General features: G+C 34.9%; 1 protein-coding gene across 1 annotated transcript; it reads right to left on the reverse strand.

Moving 5' to 3' along the window:
• Positions 1-383: 383 nt before the first annotated feature.
• On the reverse strand, positions 384-24,185 carry LOC111151177 (regulator of G protein signaling 21). The gene is made up of 4 exons (XM_022508979.1): positions 24,175-24,185; positions 19,064-19,140; positions 14,094-14,260; positions 384-587 (listed from the first exon to the last, which is right to left on the reverse strand). Exons 1-4 carry the CDS (start codon positions 24,183-24,185, stop codon positions 384-386), a joined length of 459 nt encoding a protein of 152 aa, XP_022364687.1.
• Between the last annotated feature and the right edge of the window lie 454 nt (positions 24,186-24,639).

Below are 24,639 nucleotides of genomic sequence, written 5' to 3' on the forward strand. Positions count from 1 at the left end.
TAAACAGGCTCCCACTCAGCAACGTGAAGATATATAGTTTTTGAATTCATAATGTCATGAGAATATCCACTTACGATTTAAGAGTGTATTACATCTCTATTAACTCCCTTGTACTCTCCCAGTAGGAGATTTCTAAGTACCTGATAAAATGAAAAATTCTAAACAAATGACTTAAAACCTAAAGCTATATATATATATGTATGGATATACATATATATATAGTATTCCGCTGGAGTAAAAAAATGTTTTCTAAACCTTAAAAAAACTTGTTTTTGTATATTTAAACAATTTTAGCCTTGAGTATGGTGATTAAAAGTTGATTTCTCCTGTCACTTGTTTTTCTCCAAATTGTAACCTGATTATTAGTTTATCATTTACCTTCTCTACAAAAAAGGGAACCATTTCTTATGATTTCCAACCTGTTTGCTATTTACCAGTTTCTTATAAATCTCTGACTTTAGAAATCGAGGAAAAGAATCCTTGGCCATAAGACTATAGATTAACTTCTGAGCCTCATCAAAACATTTGAGAGTTGGTTCTGCAATATTCTTTGAGATGAGGTCCCTGGTACTGAAGTCAATGTTGATCTGTGGAAATAAGTTAGCATATTATTATATTAGTTTAGTCAAGGAATACATGGTTTATACAGTTGGTAGATGCACATATTCTAAACACAAAGTTAATCTGATGCAAAACAGCAGAAAAAGTCATACTTTTTTTTCCTGGAATGCAGAAAGCATGTTTGGTATAATTATTTCTCTTTCTTTGGGTGATCTTTTCTTATTTTTAATGGGAGAACAGTAAAAAGGTGGTCATTTGGGGAAGGAGCCAATAGCAAACTAAGGCACATTGATTGCAAAGAGACCAATCAGAGGCTAAAAACTAACCTGGGTGGCTCAGTTGGTTAAGTGTCTGCCTTCAACTCAGGTCATGATCAAGTCCTCAGATCAAGTCCCGCATCAAACTCCTTGCTCAGAAGGGAGATTGCTTCTTCCTCTCCCTCTGCCTCTCCCCTTGCTGGTTCTCACTTTCTCTATTTCTCTCTCTTGTGCAACCTCTCTCTCTCTCAAATAAATAAATAATGTCTTTAAAAAATAATTATTTTTCCTAGTTTGAGAGGGTTGGCATTGACCGAGAACAGAGGTAAAGCCTTATTTTGAGATTATAAAACAATAACAAAGGTGAAAAATCAAACGAGATGTTTCATGATTTTAAATATATTTTCCCATAAATCCTTTTTTTCTAGTACTTTAACCCTAATACCAATAATATACTTTCCATAGGCAGAACAATAACTAGGATTTAGCAGGTTGGCTACTACCAACACGTTCCCATTCTCTCTACTTCCCCTTGTTTTCCACACAACATTCTTTTTTGTATTTCTATATTTTTATTTCTATTTTCCTCACAACATTCTTTTTTTGTATTTCTAATTTGTATTTCTTTTTGTTTGCCAAAATAAACCAAATAACATCCCCCTCTTCAATGACTACCATGCCTTCCACAAAGTATACTTGTATATGTGTGTGCGTGTGTGTGTGTGTGTGTGTGTGTGTGTGTGTGTGTGTGTGTATCCTTGTCCCCAAACAACTATCATACATGAGTATCTTCCGCAAGGTCTAAGAGAGCATTACATTGGAACACACCATTACATCTGCAAATCTGTAAAATGCCCCAAACCCTTGGAAGATGTACACTATTACATTGGAACACACCATTCATCTGCAAATCTGTAAAATGCCCCAAACCCTTGGAAGATGCTTGTTCAACTCTACACATATTCCAGGATATACTCTGTGAAGCAGAAAATTTCACATCCAGGGTGTCTAATTTAAATCAAAAATATTCATGAAGTGTAAAAGAGATTTGAATCTTAGAATTAAAAACTCAAGAAAGGCAGGTGCTCCCTCTATCTCATTCATCCTTCTATTTTCCGGCACTTAGCAGAGTATCTGCCACATAATAGGCAATCAATAAATATTTGTTGACTAGAATTAAAATGTCTCTTGGCAAAATGGGGAGATTGTAAAAATTCCATAATTTAGGCGTCCGGTGAAAGAAAGACTACAAATGACAATTTGTGCTTATTGAATTGAGGTTAAAAGAGGCAGACAGACCTATAATCAAACCTTTCCTCAGTTACTTACTTGCTATTCATATGAGTGAAGGACATTCTATAATTTCTTTTAATCTTTCATTTCCATGGTATAATAGGGAAGAGTAATGACATTTATCTTAAAGTGTTTCTAGGACTAAATGAGATAAGTGATATCAAAATATTTTAATATTATTATTCCAGAAAGAAGAGAAGAAGAAAAAACTTTTAATTTGGAAAGAACCAGAAAGAGGTCACTATTTGTGCACAGATGTCTTCCTTCTTGAGGGATTTCAGCTGTTCAGCGATCCCACATTTGCACCTTTATTTCTCTGATCATCCTCTTACGTGCTCCATGAAAATTCCAAGCCAAACGCTACAACTCTCTGAAGGCCTCAAATCTGGAATCAATGTCTCCTTCTTTATATAGGAAGATGGTGGAGGGCAGTGGAAAGACTTTGGGATAATTTTCTAATCTGTGCTCTAACACTTAGTACCCTGGTGACCCAGGTTGAGTTTTTAATATCTCTGAGCAATGCTTCCTCATCATTAAGCTAGGTAGTTCCTGACTGAGTTTTTTATGAGAATTAAAATAAAATGATCCTTACAATCATTGATTCCACAAATATTTATGGTTATTTTTGGTTATTATGTACCAAATGCTTTCTATACTTGGGAAATGATAACCAACAACTAAATAAATAACATTATTTTAGAAATAAACTTGAAGGATGAGAAGAAGCCAGTCCTCTAAGTGTGTGGCGGGGGGGACATTTCTAGCAGAAAAAAACAACAAATGCAAAGTTTCTGATGCGAGAAACAATTTGTTATGTTCTGAAAAGCCACATGTCTGGACGGCTGGGGTAGAGGGTGTGAGAAAGAAAGTTCCTGTAATGAGATTTGCCTACAAGTCTTGTAGTGCTTAAGTGCAGTATAAGGAGCTCTTATTTTTCTACTAGAAATAATAAGAAGACAACTGAACAGTTTTGAGGAGGGAAGTGGCATGATGACTTGTTATTAACCTAGTATACTACCTGCCTCTTGGTGGGGATCAGTGAATGGTGGTGGTTGTCAAGCCCTTGCAGAATTTTTTAAACATCTGGGGTAGTCTTTCATAAATTCTATCTTATGTTGTGGAGATATGAGAATAAATGTTGCTTGTTTCCTCCTTTAGCTATACCATTAATTACTAAAAGGCATCATCTGCAATTTGCTTAACTTGGTACCCCCCGTAATAGTAAATATAGCAATTTATCTCACTGAAGCATTCACTCATTGAGGGGAGTTTTCACTGACAACACGGCTGGTGTGTGCCTGGTGCCTGGCTTGGCTTCTTATTATTATTTTAATTAGAACTGAACACCTCCAATAACTCCACATTTCTTATTTAAAACGTTCAAAGTCTTGATTTTGGCATTCATGGCTTTTACAATGGAGTCCTAACTTCACTTTTTTTCTCCTTTATGTGTGCCCTGTATTTTTACCAAGCTAGACACTCCCCCTCAAATTCCTTGTATTTTCCCACCTATGAACATTTTTTTATACCATCCTACTCACCTGAGAGTCACTCCTCTTCACCAAGTCTTTCACAGTCTTTTATGCCCATGAGCCTACATTCAAATAATATCTACCCTGTGAAGTTTACTTGTGGATTGTTTCCTTTGGACCCGTCAAAGGATTTTGTGTTACTTAGATTGTATTTACATTTTGTGCATCCTTCTCTATGCCTTGCGCCGTGTAAGGACTCCATAAATACAGACTGCATAAATAAAGTGAAAAAATGTTTCTTGATTTGTTAAAAAATCACTTTTAAATTTTAAAGGGAACTATTCCAACATGTAATTAATATTATTTATTAAAATAGATGAAGCTTGTACTTCTGACTTATCTCTCTCATTTCTCTGACTTGTCTGTTCTCCTACCAAGGAACTGCCAACATCAGCTATGATAGCTGACTGATGAGCAGATACACTAATCCCAGGAGATAATTAGTAGTCTTATGAGGCTGTGTCTTGGCAATTCAGCTTAATGTCAGTGACAAAACATCACACCCACATGTTTGTATAAATGTCATTATTTTTCTCCAAAGTTCTTCAAGCTTGAAATGTAGGAATCAACTCTGACACCTCTTATTTCTCTGATCTCTCTATTTTTTCCCCTCATTTCCCTTTTATTTTGTAATTTCACAATGGCTCTTTTCATTCTCACTCTTATTTCTCTTGTTTAGCCTTTTATAATGGAATCTCTTTCCCAAATTCTGTAATTTCTAGTCTTATCATGTCTTTCCCTTCTGCACAAAATCCGAAGGAAAAAATATGCTTTCAGAAGGAAATGAGATAGTAAGCAGATCTTTGAATTATTATCACGAAGAGATAGATTAAGGAAGAAACTTGCACATGGGCAGGTAAACCAAAAGGAACCCAGTGGATTTTGAGAAAAGGAAAAGCAAGGACCTGGAAAGGAATGAAGGTACCAAATTATGTGGGACCTTGCAGTTCTGTTAAGGAATTTTTACTTAACCTGAGACCAATGGGAAGAAATTTTAGTAAAGGAACATGTTTGGAAAAAACCGTATCACTGGTTGCCCTGTGGTATAATGGCTGGGTGTGGATAAAAGGTAGAAAAATGAAAAAACCTTACGAAAAGTTCAGGTGGGCAGTGATGGTGAATTTGGCAGTGAAATGTCACAGGGAATGGTGGGAAGTGCATAGATTTTAAAAATATCTAGAAAGTAGAATGGGTGAAACTTGTGATTGCATAGTGCACTAGGATGAGCGACAAAATATTGAGGAATGGCTGAATTTTAGCAGTGTTCTGAAGAATGAGATGACAGAAAATGCTGATGGCTTGTACATGGGGCATAGGTGGAAGAAAATTAAGGATGACTACCAATTACTTATCCAGAGCAAATAGAACAGAGTTGCCATTAACTGAGATGGGGAGACTCAGGTAGAAGAAAGTTTTGACCAGAAGATCAGGACTCAGATTTGAATTTGTTAAGTTTGAGCTGCCCTTTTAAAAATATGGGCACCTGGGTAGCTCAGTTGGTTATGTGTCTGCCTTGGGTCAGGTCATGATCCCCTGCTCTGCAGGGAGCCTGCTTCTCCCCCTACCCCACTCCACTCATGTGTGCTTTCTCTCGCAAAATATATAAATAAAATAAAAATATATTTAAAAATATGGGACCAGAAAAATTACTGGGAGAATGAATGTGAGCAGAAAATGAAGGGGATTTGCCTTCCCTCATTATAGTGTCTTTTGGGTTATGAGTCAGAACAGTGAAAGAAATTGCTAAATATAGTTGGTAAGGAAGGAGGAAATCGAGTACTAGAAATCAACTGAAGATAGTATTTCAATTAAGAGAGAGTGATCGATTTTGTTAAATGCCCCCCTGAGAAGTCAATATAAGTGAGTATGAGAATTAAGTTATAGAAAGTGTCTTGTCTTTTCTTCTCAAATCCCTTGAAATTTCAGTAAACTGGGAAAATAGTGAAAATATTAGGTCTCAAATACAGAGATAGATAGATAGATTTAAAAGAATCACTTCTGGGGGTGCATGGGTGGCTCAGCCTCTGCCTTTGGCTCAGGTCATGATCCTGGGGTCCTGGGATCCAGCCCTGCATCAGCTCTCTGCTCAACAGGGGGCCTGCTTCCTCCTCTCTCTCTGCCTGCCTCTCTGCCTACTTGTGATCTCCATCTGTCAAATAAATAAATAAAATCCTTAAAAAAAAAATCACTTCTGGGGGTATGTCTGTGAGCTGCATCTTCTACTTTGTTTAAATATCAGCTATGATTTTTGGTTGGGTTCTACCAGAAGATATATGGATAAATTTCTATCTCAAAAAGTAAGGCAGGAGATGGTGAGCTTTGAGGAGACCAAAGGTAAGGTCCCATCAGGAAGTGACCTTCTAAAGATGGAGCCTCTCCAGCTGTAGGATATTGAGGCATTCCTGAACTGCTTGGAAGCTAGCGGGAAGCTGAGAGGGTCAAATTCTTAGGTCAAGAATCTGGGTGGCTCAGTGGGTTAAGCCTCTGCTTTTGGCTCAGGTCATGATCCCAGGGTCCTGGGATCGAGCCCCACATTGGGCTCTCTCCTCAGCGGGGAGCCTGCTTCCCCCTCTCTCTCTGCCTGCCTCTCTGCCTACTTGTGATCTCTGTCTGTCAAATAAATAAATCAAATCTTTAAAAAAAAAAAATAAAAAAGAGCCCAGGCTAAACAGTGTATCAGTTAATGAAATAAACAGAGTTACATTACTTACTAATATGATAGCTACTTGCATTTTGTTTGTATGGATACAGAGTTCAGTTTCAAGGACTGTGAGAAATATAATATTTCTTTTGCTTATTTTTTCAAAAGATTATGAATTATCTTAGCTATCTGAGCCCACTGCACTGTCAGTCTCAGAAAAGAATTGTGATTCTTACTGAATCTCTGACAGCAAAGATGTCATCACAACCATTAGAGGCTTTTAAATTCTGTCAATTTTGAAAAGGCCATGACATAGGTGACAATGAAAGCAATCCATTGCATTAAAATGACTACCTTGTGAATGATGTTTGGGGCAGTTGTTTAAAAACAGTTTTATTCTAAAGATTCAGAATATTTTAATACTCATGGGATTTTGTTAACTCTAAGATATGGCAGCCAAATTCCTCCTTACTACACCAGCAGTTTTAAATCCTTTTGGTTTTCAACAAATTATTTTATCAGGAAGAATACATTTTAAAGGGTACCAGCTGGCTTTCCCGTGACCCTCCACTCTGCTTTCTCTATTTTTACATAATTTGAATGAAAATTTTCAATTGTGTTCTCACATTCAAATTAGATAGTCTTTTCCTCATCTAGAAAGTCCAGTGGAGCAGGAGACTGTCCTTAAGCACAGAGTGTGTTCCTTCATATGGAAAGCACCTTACTAAAACAGAGCAGGCAGCGTCTTAGAACTCATTCACAACAGAGCTTGAAAATTACTGTTCAGATTAAAGCCACCTATAGTCATGTTTTTGGTTACATAGTTCTGTTTATTCACCACAAACACCTCTTGCATTACTTCATTTTTGACATTATTAAAGGAAAATGAATATCCTGAAATATATTCTCAAGGGTGGCTATTAAAGTTGAGAATGGCAGAGTTTGTAACACCTAGAAGGAATCCATCCCTGCACAGGACTTTATCCTTTTGTTCTTATCGGTTTTAGAGACAGAAATCAGTGACATGTGTTGGAAGGTAGTATTAATGTCTCAAATCAGGCAAAGGAAGCAGAAGAAATTATATAACACATGCAATCACATAAATTGATAAAAATAGATGTACATAATGTATATGGATAACACATATGATTGCTAAAAATGGATGTACATAAGCAAAAGTTATCTGGACTAGCTGAGAGGGAGTCCAATTGACTCATTTCATTCACCAAACCAAACATGCTAATCCAAGATTAATTTCAGTAGCACAGAGACACATGGAAATTGGAAAAACATCTGAGTGTTTTCTTTTCAAGTTAAAACGTAGCAGCCAGTTTTTCAGAGGGCCAAAACGACACTGCAAATTATTTAGAAGAAGTACTCCTGCAACTCTTTTGCCTCTTAATGTCATAATGAATCCAAACTTGGTGGTTTAAGAAGTTTTATACAAATTAAAGAGAATATGAGAAGAGAAGTAAAGCTTTTGATAGAAAAGAAGATAGACTCTATGTGCCAAGATAATTTTATGTTTTGCCTTTAGCATAAACATCAAGGTTCCCAGCTTTATTACAAACATTTAAAATAAATAGTAGATCTAGAGAAAGGAATTTGAAACCTAAGAGCATGGGCTGTAGACCTCTCCTCTCATGATCTGTTGTATCTTTATGACTGCGGGACTCATTATTTTCTCTCTAGGGCTCAGATCATTTTCACCTGTGCAATGTGGGTGATTGTAATACCTTCCTAAGATAGTGCCCATGATGATCAGATACGATAGTCCACATGAAAACATCATGCAGAGACATCACTTATAGTTTCTTTAGCTCTGTTTCCTTCCTTTACCTCCCTTCCTCCTTTCCTCCTACCCCTTCTCCTTCTCGTCCTTCTTGATCACCTCCTTTTTCTCCTCTCTCTCTCTCTCTTACATTTTCAGAGGCTTTTTAAGATGAAATAAATAAGGAAGAAGAAATTACTGGGATCCAGGAGGTGACGTTCCTTCAGTCTGCCCTCTGATACAGACTGTGCTGGCTTCCTTCACAACTGTTCTAGCCTTCTAGGCACTGGCTGGTGCTTTGACTTCCTCTTCATCTTTCTTTCCTATCCTTCTCTCCCATTATGTCTAATTCCCTCTATACTCCCATTTCTGGTCAAAACTCATGTATTACTTTTTTTGAGATACATTTTCTCATCCCCCTAGAAATTGATTTTCCTGTTCCTTCTACATAGCACCTGTGTTCCCTACCACAACTCTCATGAAAGATTATTGTAATTGTTTTTTAACTGGAGTCCTCCCCACAAAATGGTTAGCTTTACCTAATCAGGGACTCTTGTCTTTTTTCTTATCTGCTCCAGTATGGTTCCTGGCATATACTAGACATTTCATGATCAGTGTACAAAAAATTAGGAAATCAATAAAGAGGCAAACTCATTATATCTGGAGATGATCCTAGAGTTGGGGGACACTGTTGATAAGCAGCAACTTGTGGGGCCGGACAAAAACATCAACATGTTGGTGGAAGTGGCATTAAAAATGCAAAGAAAACATTTGAATCTAAGATGGAGAATACAAGGTTGGCATGACAGTAGTATTAAGACATGCTTCCAAATGCCTATTTTCATGGGCCTCTCTCCACCAATAATTCATATATCTATTTCCTTTCTTTGAGATTCTGTTTAAATCTAACCTTATTTATAATGAAGACCTTATCTCAGTATCTTGTCTCACTACTATTCGATCATTATATCCTTCTACGTATAATGCAAAGAGTTCCCTCTGTAACTTTTTTTTTCACTTAATCATTTGTTGCTTTGCTATTTTTCCCTAGTTCCATAAATTTCATTTTTTAAACCCAACTCGTTTCAAAATTTCTTTTGAGCCAAACCGTAATTTCAACCTATTTTATTTTCTTGCATTTCCTTATCAAGCTGCCTAGTTCACACAACATATTGCATTATACTTCAGTGTTTTTTTTAATCTGTTCTCCTGCCTAAACTGAGCTGCCCTTCCACGGAGATACTTGTCTTATAAAGGGACGAAGAGTAGACCCAGAATAAGTTTTTGCTGATGTGAAATAAAATGTCAATAAATAACATTATACGGACTTAAAAATAAAAGCAAAACACCAGACATAGATATTTTAAGAAGGCTCCTGCACCCATGAAGATACCTTCTCCCCTGTAACTATAGTTTCTTCTTTGTTTTATGAGTTATGGTGTCTTCACATTTAATAAATACATTTTTTTTTTTAGAAGATTTTGTTTATTTATTTGAGATAGAGAGAGAGCACGCACACAGACTGTAGGGAGAGGTTAAAGGAGAGGGAGAAGCAGACTTCCTGCTGAGCAGGAGCCCAATAGCAACAATGCAGGGCTCTATCCCAGGACCCTGGGATCATGACAGGTGCTTAATTGACTCAGCCACTCAAGCGTCCCATTTAATAAATACATTTAAGAATTAAATATTTCATACTAATATTCTTTGACTTAAAAAACTGCCAATATATTTTTTCCTGGATTGGTGATAATATGCAGTTGAATATATATAACTTTAAATATTACACTGTTTTCTGATTTGGAACATTTTCTACTATCTCAAAATGAAAATCAACATAAGCATAAACAGTCTTCTTTCTAATCACATATTTTCCATCCTGAGTAATTTCCTTTTCAATAAAAAGAATGACACAAATATAATATACATAAATGAGATAAATATAACATGAATATTTAAAATCTGTCAGTGTTTTTAGTAATATGAAAATATTATTTGAAATATTTTGAAAAGTTCCATTCTCTTGAAACCAAGTAAAATTATTTTCTTGAAATTTCCAAATATTATGAAATGAGTGGTCCAAATTGAAGGATGAATACATGAAAGTTTAAGATTTTATTTTACACTTACAGGTTCTTATTGTGTACAAAGTAGAGGCACCTTAAAAAATAATTGCTTGTCGGGATGCCTGGGTGGCTCAGTCAGTTAAGGGTCTGCCTTGGACTCACTCAGGTCATGATCCCAGGATCTGCATTGGGCTCCTTGCTCAGCAGAGAACCTGCTTTGCCTCCCACTCCCCCTACCTGTGCTCTGTCTCTCTTCCTCTGATAAGTGAGTAAAATCTTTTTTAAAATTAAAAAAATTAAAATTATTGCTTGCCTAATAATTTCCTCATTTTTAAATCACTTAGTTAAAATGTCTGGCTATATTTATACTTTTTTTTCCTCAGTATTTTCTTCTGAAATTGTCTAGGTATTGTCCATTCAACGAGTAGCTCTTTTTATCTCAAACTAGTGATTTGCTAACATGTTTTTATAATGGTTGTTTTCAGGTTGAAACTATAGCCCTAATAGTGACTTGTTTTAAAAAAAGAAAGAGATTACAATTGCCTAAGAGCTGTTTTGCATGATATAAACCGTAGACATGTGATCTTACTCATCATTCTCATGTGTCCTGTTTGGTTGTTATGTGCTTGATTTATAGGTGAATGAGTAGATGGGAAACTGAGGCTTAGAGGGATAGAACAGCTCACCACAAGATTACAGGATTTTAATTTAGGTCTAGGTATCTCTCAACTTCCAGTCTTCCACTATATCACACTATTAGTGTAGAAACTAGAGAAAAGGTAATGGTGTAAGTGAGAGAGCATAAAGTCTAGTTATGATTATTATCATTTCTCATCAAGACCTAAAATTTCAATTTTTGTTGTTTTATTCAGTGTGCTGTCTTTGCCTGTTAGAACAGGAAAGGGAGAACCATTAGTAATGTCAATTTATAGACAGGGGTTGTTTAGTAAATTTATTATAATCTAATCATAAATTGTTTAATTGCATCAATTGAAAATTAAGTTATGCTAGCAATTTTATAGATGAGGAAATAGAGACGCAAGAAATTAAAGAGAAAATAAATAGGAGTTAATAGACATCTACATAGCATGATTTTGCCATTCTTCTTTACTGTAGGATTTTCTACCAAGAAGATCAGTTGTAATTTTGATTTTTTTTAAAGGAGTTTTAATTTTTTTTAAAGATTTTATTTATTTATTTGACAGAGAGAGAGACAGCAGGAGAGGTAACACAAACAAGGGGGGTGGAAGAGGGAACACAAGAAGGGGGAGTGGGAGAAGGAGAAGCAGGCTTCCCACTGAGCAAAGAATTCCATGCACGGCTTGATCCCAGGACCCTGGGATCATGACCTGAGCTGAAGGCAGACACCCAGGAGCCCCAGTTTTGATTCTTTATAAGAGTCACTTATACAACTATAATCAAATATGGAAAAATGGAGACTATTCTCATATAACTGTCACTCTTGAATTAATTTTTTTACTTGTGAAAATCATGTTTTCCAGCTTCCATATCAAATATATGAACTTGTCTTCATAAGTTTGCCTACTAGATAAATCTAAAATGCTTCCCACACTTTCTTTATCTTTACTACTGCCCATCCAACCTCATTCCCCCACTTTCCATTAGCCATATCAAAATGTTTGTAACTTTCAGGAAACACTAGGGAGCTTTGTACTTCCATGTGATTTCACTGTGCCCTCAGTCCGAAATATTCTTTCTTCATTTACGTCTTGATATTACTCTTATTATACTCATGGCATACATTTTTCATGTGTGAGTCACCCAGAAAATGCATCCCTTAACTCTCCAGATTTAATCACTTTTCCAGTGTGCTAATAATGAACTTCAAATGTGGCTTTATTATTATATTGTTTATTGTGTATTTGACTGGTTTTATTACATGTCAGTCTCTCCTGCTTTTGTGACTTCATTGTGGGGACGAGCACTCAAAAAATCAGTTTAATGAGTTAACATACCCACAGTTGTATTATATTTAACATACAGCTGATGGACAGAGAAATACCTTGAAGACTATAACTGACATATAATATAAGAGGCAAATGCCTGTTAGTAATTTGGGAAGGTGAAATTTAGTAATCTGATGAACTGGAAACAACTAATGGCAAATAATAGGAAAGATAATGACTATTTCAAATGTACATCTACATAGTTCTTTGTTTTCAGTGAATTTTGTCATATTTGATAATAACTTTTTTAGATACTTCAAGGAGAAAATATAATTATTACTTGAAAAGCAGCCATAAATTTAATTATATTTTATTTAGTCAAATTAATTAGATGGACAAAGTATGAAAAGCCATAAAACTTTTATATGCTAAGATAATAACTATGCTATTTATTTAAATTATTATCACATAAATTTATTTTAGAAGAAAAGATTAGGAAGATAAACAAAACTATTTTGTCAAAATTGATAAATTATTATATATTGTAAGATTAATTGAGCTATAATTAAAAGATGACGTTTCTTATTAGAAGACTTTTCATGCAAAATGTTTGAGAATATTATTCTAAAACAATCACTGTTAATTAGCTGAATTCATAGAGAAGAAAAAAATCTGGCTTTCAAATCAATATCACAATAAATAGGATATCTTTAGAGCTGATTTCAAACCCTTTTAGGAAATGACACATTAATCAACTTGACAAATCTCATATACTATATTTTCAATTTTCCAGAATTATTTATTGATTCTTATATGGTGACGGGGAAATGAATGTTGAAATAGTTTCACAGCAGTTAAAATTCTTCACTCTTCACCCACCCCCGCCTCGTGAATTTAAAGCTATGCTTTAGTAGCTCATACGTCTGTAAAGTTATACTAGCCAATGTATGCCATAGTAATTAATGTCCAATTAAAACTTGAACTACTGATACAGCCACTTTATGTCCTAGATTTTCTGAAAGTGTTTTCATTTCACCTATTCTTTTCTTTGTCCCCATAAGTGTAATAACCTTTCTCACATCATGAATCCTAATTTTGGGTCAGAAAATATGATAACTATCCCCTAAGAGGAAATTGGTGTTTTTGCCTCTGTAGGAAAGATGACTTGTACTAGTAGTTTATGTTCGGTACTAGTAATTCATGTAGCTTTCTGTTTAGTAATTATGCATTAAAATTCTTTGCTTATATGATATATTCAGTGAGGAACTGAAATCATTTAAATTATAAATCGCTTAAACTTTAAATATTAAAGGGTATATGGGGATGATCATGGTTTTGGGTCTGGAAATGAAATCAAATACAAGTGAGGTGTTACATACATTGAACACTTTTTTTTGGGGGGGGGTTATTACCAGTCATTCCAGGTTTCTCTCTAAGACCCTTTCTACTTTTCTTATCTTAAAGCAGCACAGGTGGATCCTGAAACATTGCTTCATATCTTTGGCTAATTTTTACTATCAAAGAAATAAAGGTAAGCAAATGCCTCTTTTGGAAAGTAAGATATTACCTGCCATAATGTGGACATCCAAAATACTAAAAATGAAGAATTCATGCTGTTTGTTAACAGTCCTATTTCCCCTCACATATTATTCTAAATTTTTATATAAATTATTCTATTCTAGAGTTTTATTCCATCTTGACCACCATGATTTATAAAAGGGAAAACGAAAGTGAACTTAAAATGCAAGAACACATTGAAGTAACATTTCTATAGGGTAAACTTTAGAGTGATTTAACCTGAGATAATGGACACAATTTTTCAGGAGTCTGCATGTTGTGCTAAGGAAACAAAAATATTGGTCATATCTGGCACATAGTAGGTGTTGAAAAATACTTGCTGAATCAGTAAAAGATAGGATCATCTTAAAGGCAATTCTATTGGAGTTTACAGACATTTCTACTTGAATACATAGTGACAATTTGTTTCCTTTTAGATGGATTAAGTCCTATAATTGGGAGCAGATTTGGTAGCAGGTGAATAGTCACTATCCTGGAGTATTTTCCTCACCTCTTTAGGGGCATCAGCTTCAATGAATTCAGAATAGATCATCTTGGCTTTAGAAGCAATTTTTTCTGCACTTTCTGTTTTTTTGAAGTCTTCACAGGCAAGCCAGAACTCAACATTTTCTTCACTAAACTCTGATTTTAGAAATGTTCGAAAAGCATCCAAACCAGCTATAAAATATAAAAGAAAAACTTTTGTATATCAGGCAGTGCAGTATACATAACCAACAGGAATACATTGTATAATATGAGCATTTACTGAGTGTTCAGTGGCAAATATTTATCATCCCTCTCTATGTAGTTGTATGTTTTTGTTTTTAAGTTTAGAAACCTTATTTTGAATCAGTAATCATAAATATAAAATATTCTTTTTTAAAATATTTTTTAAAAGATTTTATTTATTTATTTATTTGACGGAGAGATCACAAGTAGGCAGAGAGGCAGGTGGGGAGGGGTGGGGAAGCAGGCTCCCCACTGAGCAGAGAGCCAGAGGCTGGGCTGGATCCCAGGACCCCTATATCATGATCTGAGCTGAAGGCAGAGGCTTAACCCACTGAGCCACCCGGGCACCCCATAAATATAAAATATTCTTGTCTCTATTTCTCCAGTTAACTCCATTAACAAAGAAAACCTGTACTTTTTCTTTCTAGATCTTAAACATCAAGGAGTTGTGTCTAGAGGAAAGTCTTGATGGTGGTAACTTCATGGGAAATCCATGGACTTAGCTTTCTACACCCAATGAACTAAGCCCAAACCAAGCAATGATGCTATATTAACTTCAGAGTAAGAATATCTTTGCTGCTATGAGTTGGTGAGGAAACAATTTGATGCTCAAGAGTTAGATTATGTGCGTTTGGGCTCAAAGCAAAGATGAAAGGACTGACATTTGTTAATCTTGAGTGAATACATCGGCAAATTCAAATCTCTAGACCAAGAAAGTAACCAGCAAAATACTTGGTGTGACTATTTCTCCCCTCTATGTGGTGATACGCAATTTTAAGTCAATAAAGCAAGTGAATGGGCTTTTCTCCAATGTTGTCTTAAGTAAAACACTGTTGTCTCCCATTCTCCCTCATAGTACCTGCTCTAACTTAGCCTGTGCATTGTATTTTTCTCCAGCTCCCAGGTATTCTGAGCATGCATTTCTCCAGAAACTTTAGACCACTTATTTACAGGCTTGTTTACTTTGCCTTAATTAGTATATGTAATTTCCTTTAAATTTAATAACAACAGGTAGCGCTCGCACCCTGTGATTCCCTTAGGTCCCACTTCTCCCCATTATTTGACTTTCAGCCAAATTTACATGGGTATTATTCCTATCTGAGATTAAGATTGTTTCTTTCTTTACCTTCCTCATCAAAATGTGCCCTGAAATATTCTTCTTTAGAATATCTAGAGCTGGGGCGCCTTGGTGGCTTAGTGGGTTAAAGCCTCTGCCTTCAGCTCAGGTCATGATCCCAGGGTCATGGGATCGAGCCCCACATCGGTCTCTCTGCTCAGCGGGGAGCTTGCTTCTCTTCTCTCTCTGCCTGCCTCTCTGCCTCCTTGTGATCTCTGTCTGTCAAATAAATAAATAAAATCTTAAAAAAAATATATAGAGCTCACTGAAGAAGGTAATTCTTGCTAAATCAGTTAGGGATGATTAGGTTGGCTAATTGAATTTAAGTAAGAAAAGAAAATCAAACCTACAAAAATGGAACAAAAAATTTGGTTATCTAATTATTTTTATAACACAAAAAGTATTGGGGAGAATTGAGAGTGAGAAAAATATATGAGTCTTCACTTGACTAATGAAAATTTAAGTTTAACATCAGGAATTTTTAAAATAGTGTAATTTTGAGGGGGTTGGTAGCATAAATATTGACTGTCACATGCAATAAATATATATATTTTTAAAAAAGGATTGTGCCTCTACTTAGATAGTAGGTTAGAGAGGTCATTATTACATTTCCACATGGACTAAGGTAGTACCTTGAGTTCGTATCATTTGGTTTCACAGATTGCACCTGTTTGAGCTGAGTATCTGTTTATCAATGAGACTGTGGATCTCTCTGAGGAGGAAAATATACATCAGCGCTTTTGCCTTGGGAAGGATTTGCCTTCCAAAACATTGGTGACTCTCTTCCATCTGCCATGAGGGCCCCTTTGCATTTGCTCAAAGCAGCTCTTCCCTGACTGCAAACTCAGAGTTCTGATCCTTCTTGTTCCAAAGTAGGGGTGAATAAGCTTGTGGAGAATCAGGGGAAAGGGAAAATAAACTAGTGGAAAAGAAATGTTAAGAGAAAGTTTATGGAAAAGGGGCCAAAGTCAGCTATTTACAGGTTGTTGCAGGTGGGAAGCAAAGTGATTTTAGTAAGAGAAAATAGAAAAGGCTTCAGGAAGCCAGATAAAAGCATCTAAAAAACACTGGGAAATTAAAAATAGATTTGATAATTTTTTTTATTATTTGAAATAGAGTTGAAAAAACAAGTCATTACCAAAGGTTATCAGGTACCAATTAAAATTCCCAGTAGAAATATTGGAGAGTGTGGATGTCGTTAATATGTTAGCACTATAAAAAATTCAATTAACTACACATTTATTGCATTTAAAAATACATCCAAGAAGCTTCTGTGACACAAATTTAGGTTATAAAAATCCTCTTAATAATATTCAGTTAAAATTTCCATGAGTTTTGTCTGAACAATGATGAATTGGAGGGTTCAAAACAGAATTTATGCTGAAATCTATTTTATAGAGAGGACAAAGTACACTTTAATGGTATTGAAAGAATGTTGTAGATTCCTGTCTGACAGTATTTTATACGTGTTTCATTAAAGCATATGAGGCCTCCTCCCAATGAGGATTATCTAAATGTATCCCCGAGAGATGGAAAATTAGAGATCAAGAAACTTATTATTTTCTCACATTCAGCAATTTTAATGAAAGACTACTTGGAGATAATAACTATTGTCTTCTTTCCCTCTCCCATCACTCAGTTTGGGACACAATGAAATAGAATCAACAGCTAAAATGAGCTAGTTATCTCGGTCTTGAACACACTATTTTATTGAAACTTTATATATTCTATATACAATATGAATGATCAAAAGATGTCATGGGACTTTGGAATAATATGTTACATGCAATTAAATGATAGTGTCTGAGGGCACTCTCTGCAGAATGGAATGGCTACTGGTTAGGCTTAACAAGGGCTGACAAATGGATTAAGCCCTAGGTGTTGAAACTTACATGAGAGCTGATGCACAGTACCTACAGGACATATCCCCAAGTTGACGAGAAACATAATTTGGTGAGTTATTTAGCTGTTCAAAAAATTTCCAAGCTATTTTTCTGGTATTGTAAAAAACAAAAAAACAAACATCTACTCAAATGAAACTATGACTCTTCTACTTTACGTGGGCATGAAATAGAAAAGCTCAGGAGGTATGCAGATGAGACCATTTGTCTTCAGCTCAACATCTTCCATGCCTCTGTTCTGTGGCGCTGTCCCCTAGAGTTCCCCTACTCCCCTACCACCTGCAGGCTTCTAGTAAACCTGATCTGTCCCACTGGTTATACACTTAAGTAAAAAAGAAACATGCCTTTCAAAATTTACAAAAATGCAATTCCTTAGTATATGTCCTTAGTTGAATTCTAGGAGTGATGTGGATTATTTTATGTCTATGCTTTAGGAATTAATCATTTAAGAATTATAAAAACAAAATAGTTTTGTCTAATTCAATTTAATTTTGCATGTGAATAAACAACTATGAAGAATTCACCCAACTTTATTACGTTTTAAAGTTTTCTAATATTCTGATATTTACTTTGTAAATTTGAAGTAGAAATTCCATTTGATTAGTATCAACAATATTAATTATTAAACATTCTTTAATACATGTCTCTGCAGAGCCATTTTTTTCTTGTATGAGATACAACTGAGATAAAACTGCTGCAAAACAGAATTGTCTATAACAGAAACAGAAGTTCCAAATGACTACTTTGAATTAAATTTTGGGGTTATTATTTATTGAAAATCAGCTTACCTTATATTGAGTCAATATGAAATAATATAAATACATATCCACACATGTACATATTAATACATTTAAATATGTTTTTGTTTTCACTAAAAATTATAATTTCAGTTGAAATAAATACTTAAAAACTGTTTTTAGCCTCAAGACATGAAAAAAACAAGTGATTTATTTAAATTTTCAACTTTTTTTTTAAAGATTTTATTTATTTATTTGACAGACAGAGATAACAAGTAGGCAGAGAGGCAGGCAGAGAGAGAGGAGGAAGCAGGCTCCCCGCTGAGCAGAGAGCCCAGTGCAGGGCTGGATCCCAGGACCCTGGGATCATGACCCAAGCTGAAGGCAGAGGCTTTAACCCACTGAGCCACCCAGGCACCCCTAAATTTTCAACTTTTTTAATAGTTTGTATGTTTCTTTCAGCTTGTAACAAGAATAGTGTATATATATATATATATATATATATATATACATGTCTCAGGCTAAAAACAGTTTTTAAATATTTATCTCAACTGCAATTCTAATTTTTAGTGAAAAAAATATTTAAATGTATTAATATGTACATGTGTGGATATGTATTTATATTATTTAATATTGGCTCAGAAGGTAATTTGATTTTCATTATATATATAATGATAATATATATATAATGATATATATATACATATATATGTACATATATATATATAATGATAATGAGTCTAAGAAAATGACAGATTTCTTACTTCCTATTTGGGATTTTCATTTTGTGTCAATGCTTGGAGTTTCTATAATCATGTCTTATTTTAGGTTCTACCTAATGCCACTTAGGTTTAGGACCTATATTCCACCTAGATTTGTGTGACTGTTGGGACTCTTATGCTTCAAATATTGATGAAATTCATATTTTATAATGACTACAACTTTCAGAATTTAAAGACTTACTTTTAATCATTATATTTTTAAACTTAGATCTTACCTTGGTTGGTTAAAAGTGTGTCCATATTTTCAGACCACGCCATTGTTTCTGTTGTTTGTGACCTGTAGAAACAACATCTACCCTTGACAATAGCATTGTGATCTTTTTCTTCTGTAACCTATAGTAATATTTGAGTTATATGTATTTGTTGAATTACATAATTTAAAAGAGCTTTGCACCATTAATCAAACTGCAAAAGGTCAGCAAAAATTGTATAATGTTTTCCACAGTGGACAGCAATAGCAACATAGAGTGGGATATAATTCAGCATCAGCAATTATTTATTAATCTAGCTTACAATGTTATTAATATTTGCAAATTCTTACATCTTAATAAAGGCATGGGAGAGAGGTTGATCATGGTTCTATGAAGTATAGTGAATTTCTTCTCAACTGTAAATATATTGATTGTTAATTTATGTGGCATTACTCTGGTCTATTCCCGAAAACTTATCATGATAGCAATAGTGATAAATGAATTATTTTCTAAGTTTTCACAGTATATAAAATTATGCATGTTATAATTAGGTACTTCAAAAAAGTTTTTGAAGTGTTTCAATTAAGGATTTCTAATATGTGATGATCTTAAAAGTGTTTATTTATAGTGTTCTGAGAAACCTTTGCCCCACTTCGAGACAGGCTTTATTTTTCCTTAGACTGGTATGCCTCCAGTTCTGGGATGATTTATTTAAATCTAGCAATCTGTCAGGACAGAGTAATATCTTTTCCAAAGCAGTCAAAAAATTTATAGACTTAAGTCTTCTGAAGAAGGTATACTTTTGGGGATGTGATGTAGAAATGGTAAATCAGGTTTAAGATATAAACTTTCTGAGATACGAGTATATCATGCATTATTTGCCTTAATAAACTAAGATCCTGATGAGATAAGCTCCCATTCATAGAAAGCATCTGCTACCCAGAAAAAAAAGAAAAAACACTAAGATTACATAGCTGTGATGTGCAAATGACTTACTTATTATGGAAAGGGATGAGCTAATTGAAAGTTTTTATTAAAATGATTGATTATAAAATAGAGACAGTGTCATATTGAGTCATTCTTATAAAACTCTATCTTTGCATATCAAGGTGACTGATCTTAAATATGCTATGTGAAGCAATATCCATACTTTTATATTGTGTTACTTCTTGTAATTTGCTGCCGTTTTTATTATTTGTGTGGGGGTTTGTTGTGCTCCCTTCTGCTGTTGCAGATGTGATTGTGTTTTCAGATAATAACGGTTGCCCTTATAGAGAGCACATAGAGGAAGATCTGTGACTGGAGATTCATTTTACTACCTTCCATTATTTACATTTCCTGTTGAAACTGTCTTCCCTGATGGTGGGCAGCTGATACTCCTTTCTCCCTTGATTTACTAAATCTTAGGCACACAAGATTTTCTGTGAAACCATTTTTAAATAGTGGTTTTTTCATTCTAATGGACATTTAAATAATTTAGGTTGTTCGATTTCTACTTTCATTAATGGAGAAGGGGACCCAAACCTAGATTTAAATTTACATTGAAGAGCTTTTGTGCACTATAAAACCTGTTATGCTAATAAGCTTATGTTATATTTCATGATTCAAATACTAGGTCTTGTAAGGAGTCCTATTGAATACTGCTAAAATTATCATATGGTCACTTAAAATACACATGTTTAAAAATGTCTCTATTTGAAGATTGATATTTGGTGGTTAACAGAGTACTCAGATTGCGATTACTTAGTATGAGTGAAATATATGTTAATGAACAGGGCACTGAGGAGTGTTGAGCCCAAGCCTGGCCACACCATACAACAATTCTGAGTGAGGAACAGCCACCAGAAAAAGCATATAGAAAACCAAACAAAAATAAAAAACCCTGAGAAACAATGTAGACAGAAAGGATTCAGAGAAGAACATACACTTCCTTGTTGTGTAAGATCTCTGATGATAGGAATAAATATTGTTATTTTGTGGAGGCTGAGAAAATTAAGGCCATCCCACCTCAAGTTTAGCTGATGTGGGAAACAGAGACAGAAGAAAATCATTAAAATTCCTTACCTACTGACAAGCCCTTGAAATAGACAGAGTGGCTCTCCCCTGGGGACTCAACTGCCCTCACCTTGAGGTTTTGCTAAGGACAATCTTAGCCTGACCGACCCCCTACCCCAACAGGTCCGACCAGGATCCTGTAAGTCTACTTTAATAATTCCTTTATCTCTAAACCTCCAAGATAGTGTCGAGAATCATTCCCAAGTATATGGCCCACTGATATACATCTAAAGGGTCTCACAAGAAGATTTTTATTATTGGTAATAAATAACTTTTCTCCCAACAATAGCTAGCCCCTCAAGGTCCTGGAGACCTTGCTTCCAAAAATCCTTGGAGACTTACATCATCTATAATCCCCTTGTCCTCACCCACCACCGAGTCTACCCCTACTCTGCCTTTAAAAACTCTGACTGTAATCTGGTTCAGGGTCCAAGTCCCTACTCCGCTGTGTAGGGTATACTTGGGCCCAAGCTTAAGCTGTCAAATAAACCCTCATGTGATTGCATCGGTGCTTGGCTCCTTGGTGATCTCTTGGACGCGAAAGCTCAGGCATAACAATTTTCCACTACCAAGAACAGTATGTCTGGTCCAAAAACGTTGTGGAACATATATATCAAATAATGAATGAATGACTGAAGTATTAAAACCTTCAATGGAAGCAGAACAATGGCTTTCAAGATGGTGGTAGGTGACCATGCTAAGGCTATTGAACGTGAGAACTGAATTGCATTAGCTTCAAAGGGTGTAATTAATGGTGGAGGGAAGAGGAGGAAGGATGTGAAATTGTCATGGGGGAGCGGCAGACCATGGACCTCTCTCTCACCCCTGGAGGAGGTGAAATTGGGGGAAATGGACAGCATCCATTCTGGAAGGCATCAAGGCAAGTCATGTCATTCAGGGAGAGCCAGAATTTGCTTACACCAAAAGCAAAAGGAATATTCAGGGAAGTCCTTATCAGATGTAAAGGAGTCTTTTAGGAATGGAGATATTTAAATGAATTGTAGCTATTTTTGTTAGTTTCATTAATGTAGGAAAACCTTAAAAACAAAAGAAGAAAACAAAATGTGGGAAATGATGTAAAACCCAGAACAAAAGAAAAGAAAAATGTCAATGTTTTGAATTAGAGAGATATACTAGAATATTATTTTCTATAGCTAGAGATTATTAGAATAGAATTAGAGATACTTGGATGTTCTAGTATTACTTAAGGCCCCCCAGATGTTCCATTATTATGAAAAGAAAATTTGCCTCTCAGCTCTCTTAAGGAATACCCCTGCTGGTGTGTGATAAATCCTGGGGTGCTCTCAATTCACTATTTTCTAACCAATTTCAAGTTTGACTTGAAAGGTTCAATTTTGATGACCTGATATGATGGGAGGGTCGGTGGGAATGCAGTATTCACTTTTCTGGAGCTAGTCAAGATGCAACTATTTAAAGGAATAAATTCTTAATTAACTGTTCAAATTTTTAAATTCTGGGTTGATTGTATATTTATAATTCTGTGGGAGAGTAAATTATTGTTATATATGAATAAGTGAAATAATGTTTTTCCTAGCATCAAAATGTTCATCAATGCATTAAATGTTCATAGTCTATACCACACTGTGTTAGGCAGGTCATATACTTTACCTTATTTAATCTTGCAAATGACAGTCTGTTTTAATCCTACATCACCAGTGAATAAGGAGTCTCAGAGATGCTAATGAATGGTGCAGTATTTTGCATGTACTAATGGGTAGTTAGAATTCAGACACAGGTGTGTCTCCTTATAACCTAAACTCTTCTTACAATTCTTCCTAGAATGAATGAGTCAATACGTATATGCTCATACTTTCCTCATGTTTTGGAATATTGATAATAAATACTTCAAAAATGCTTTTTCTGTAATAGAGTTTACTGAATTTCACACAAATAATATTTCCTGTAAATAATAGCTAAATTGCAGTAATCGAGTACTCAGTAGAAAGTTTTCAGAAGATAGATTCTGAAATCTCATTGTCAAATGAAAATGAAATATCAAATGAAAATAGGACAATTCTCATGTTAGATGTGAGTGAGAAATATGTTTTATGTTTTAAAAAATGCAGCTGTATACATGTTAAGAAAGAAACTATTGAATTCAAATTGGGGGAAAAAAAGAAGGAGGCTGACTTGGCTAAATTTTACTTGATACATGCTACCTTAAGTAAGTGGATAATACACCACTCTATCATTTCTTTTTCTCTCTTTCTTACTTTGATTTTGGTTGTAACTCTAACAGAGCTTTTGTCTGACTCTTCTCATTTGTGTGTGTGCATTTCCTGTGTAATTGTGATGCATAATCAGAGTAACTTCATATGTGTATGATTTGCCATGAAAAGTCACCATGTATCTGGAGCCAAAATTGCACTTAGGGTTTCATGGGGTTTTGGCTGATTTCCTTTCTGTTTCCTTCATTAAGCGAGTGCCATCAAGGCCAGCAGTCCCCATATTATGTGTCCGGAGAAGAGCCAGGCCAGATGGGAACTGCGTGAAAGCTACCAGTTATCTTGCTAATTGTGCCAGCTAGAACCAGTTGTATTGCATCAAAAAATGTGGAATCCAACAACTTAGCTCTTCACACTCAATTAGCAGTGTGCTGGAGAATGGGAAATTCAAGCAAGGAGCCCATGTGCTCCAGGAAGTGACAGCTGCTAACTTACCCAGCATTTAATATCTGTTTTCAAATTTCTTAATAAATATTGCAATAATGAATAATTTTTGCAAGGATCATACATATCTTTTGTCACAAACTCTAACATTTAGTAATTTTGAAAAGCTTCACACACACAAAAAAACTTACTGTTTTTTCTCCCTTGCATAACCTTCCTTTATCTTAGCAAATATGAAAGAATTAACTGCAAAAGCAAGTCATGAATTGTTGACATATTTTAGAAAAGAAGAAGAAATCAATAGAGAAAGGGGAAAAATAAATCAGCAAGAAAGACAACAATTAGCATATTTATCATAAATGAAGGAAACAAAACATCAAGACTAATGAAGGCTCAAATGTTTCATTTGTACATCTTCCGAGATAAAAATAGCTTTAAACAGCAACTCACTTCACTGGCATTTTTCGTTCCACTGTCTGACTGTTACAGGTGATGCCGAATTTCTTTTTCTGACTGATCTTCAAGCTGAAGGTAATGTGACAGCAGGAACATTACAATTAGTATGCAAATACCTCTCCCCTGGGTTACAGATTGGCATTCTTTAAATCATGCTATGCTCAGCTTTTTTCGTTTTGTTGTTAACTTTTCACTGGTCAAAACACTTAAACTTCTAAGTAACAAATAACTCTTTGAATAAATGTGACATTTCTAGGAGTCTGTGGCATAACTGAAATAAATTCCATTTGAAAGTTTGGTTTCTAAAGTTCATATACATCCATTCGCCAGACAACTACTGTTCCCATGAGGTGAAATCAACTCAGAAAGAGATGTATATAAAATTTAATATTCACCTTTAGGTCTTTCTTCTATCTAAAAGATCATTTTTTCCCCTTTTTTCTTTGATTTTTCAGAAAG

The sequence above is a fragment of the Enhydra lutris genome, unplaced genomic scaffold, assembly GCF_002288905.1.
Source record: "Enhydra lutris kenyoni isolate GAN:26980312 unplaced genomic scaffold, ASM228890v2 scaffoldscaffold25, whole genome shotgun sequence".
Classification (NCBI taxonomy): domain Eukaryota; kingdom Metazoa; phylum Chordata; class Mammalia; order Carnivora; family Mustelidae; genus Enhydra; species Enhydra lutris.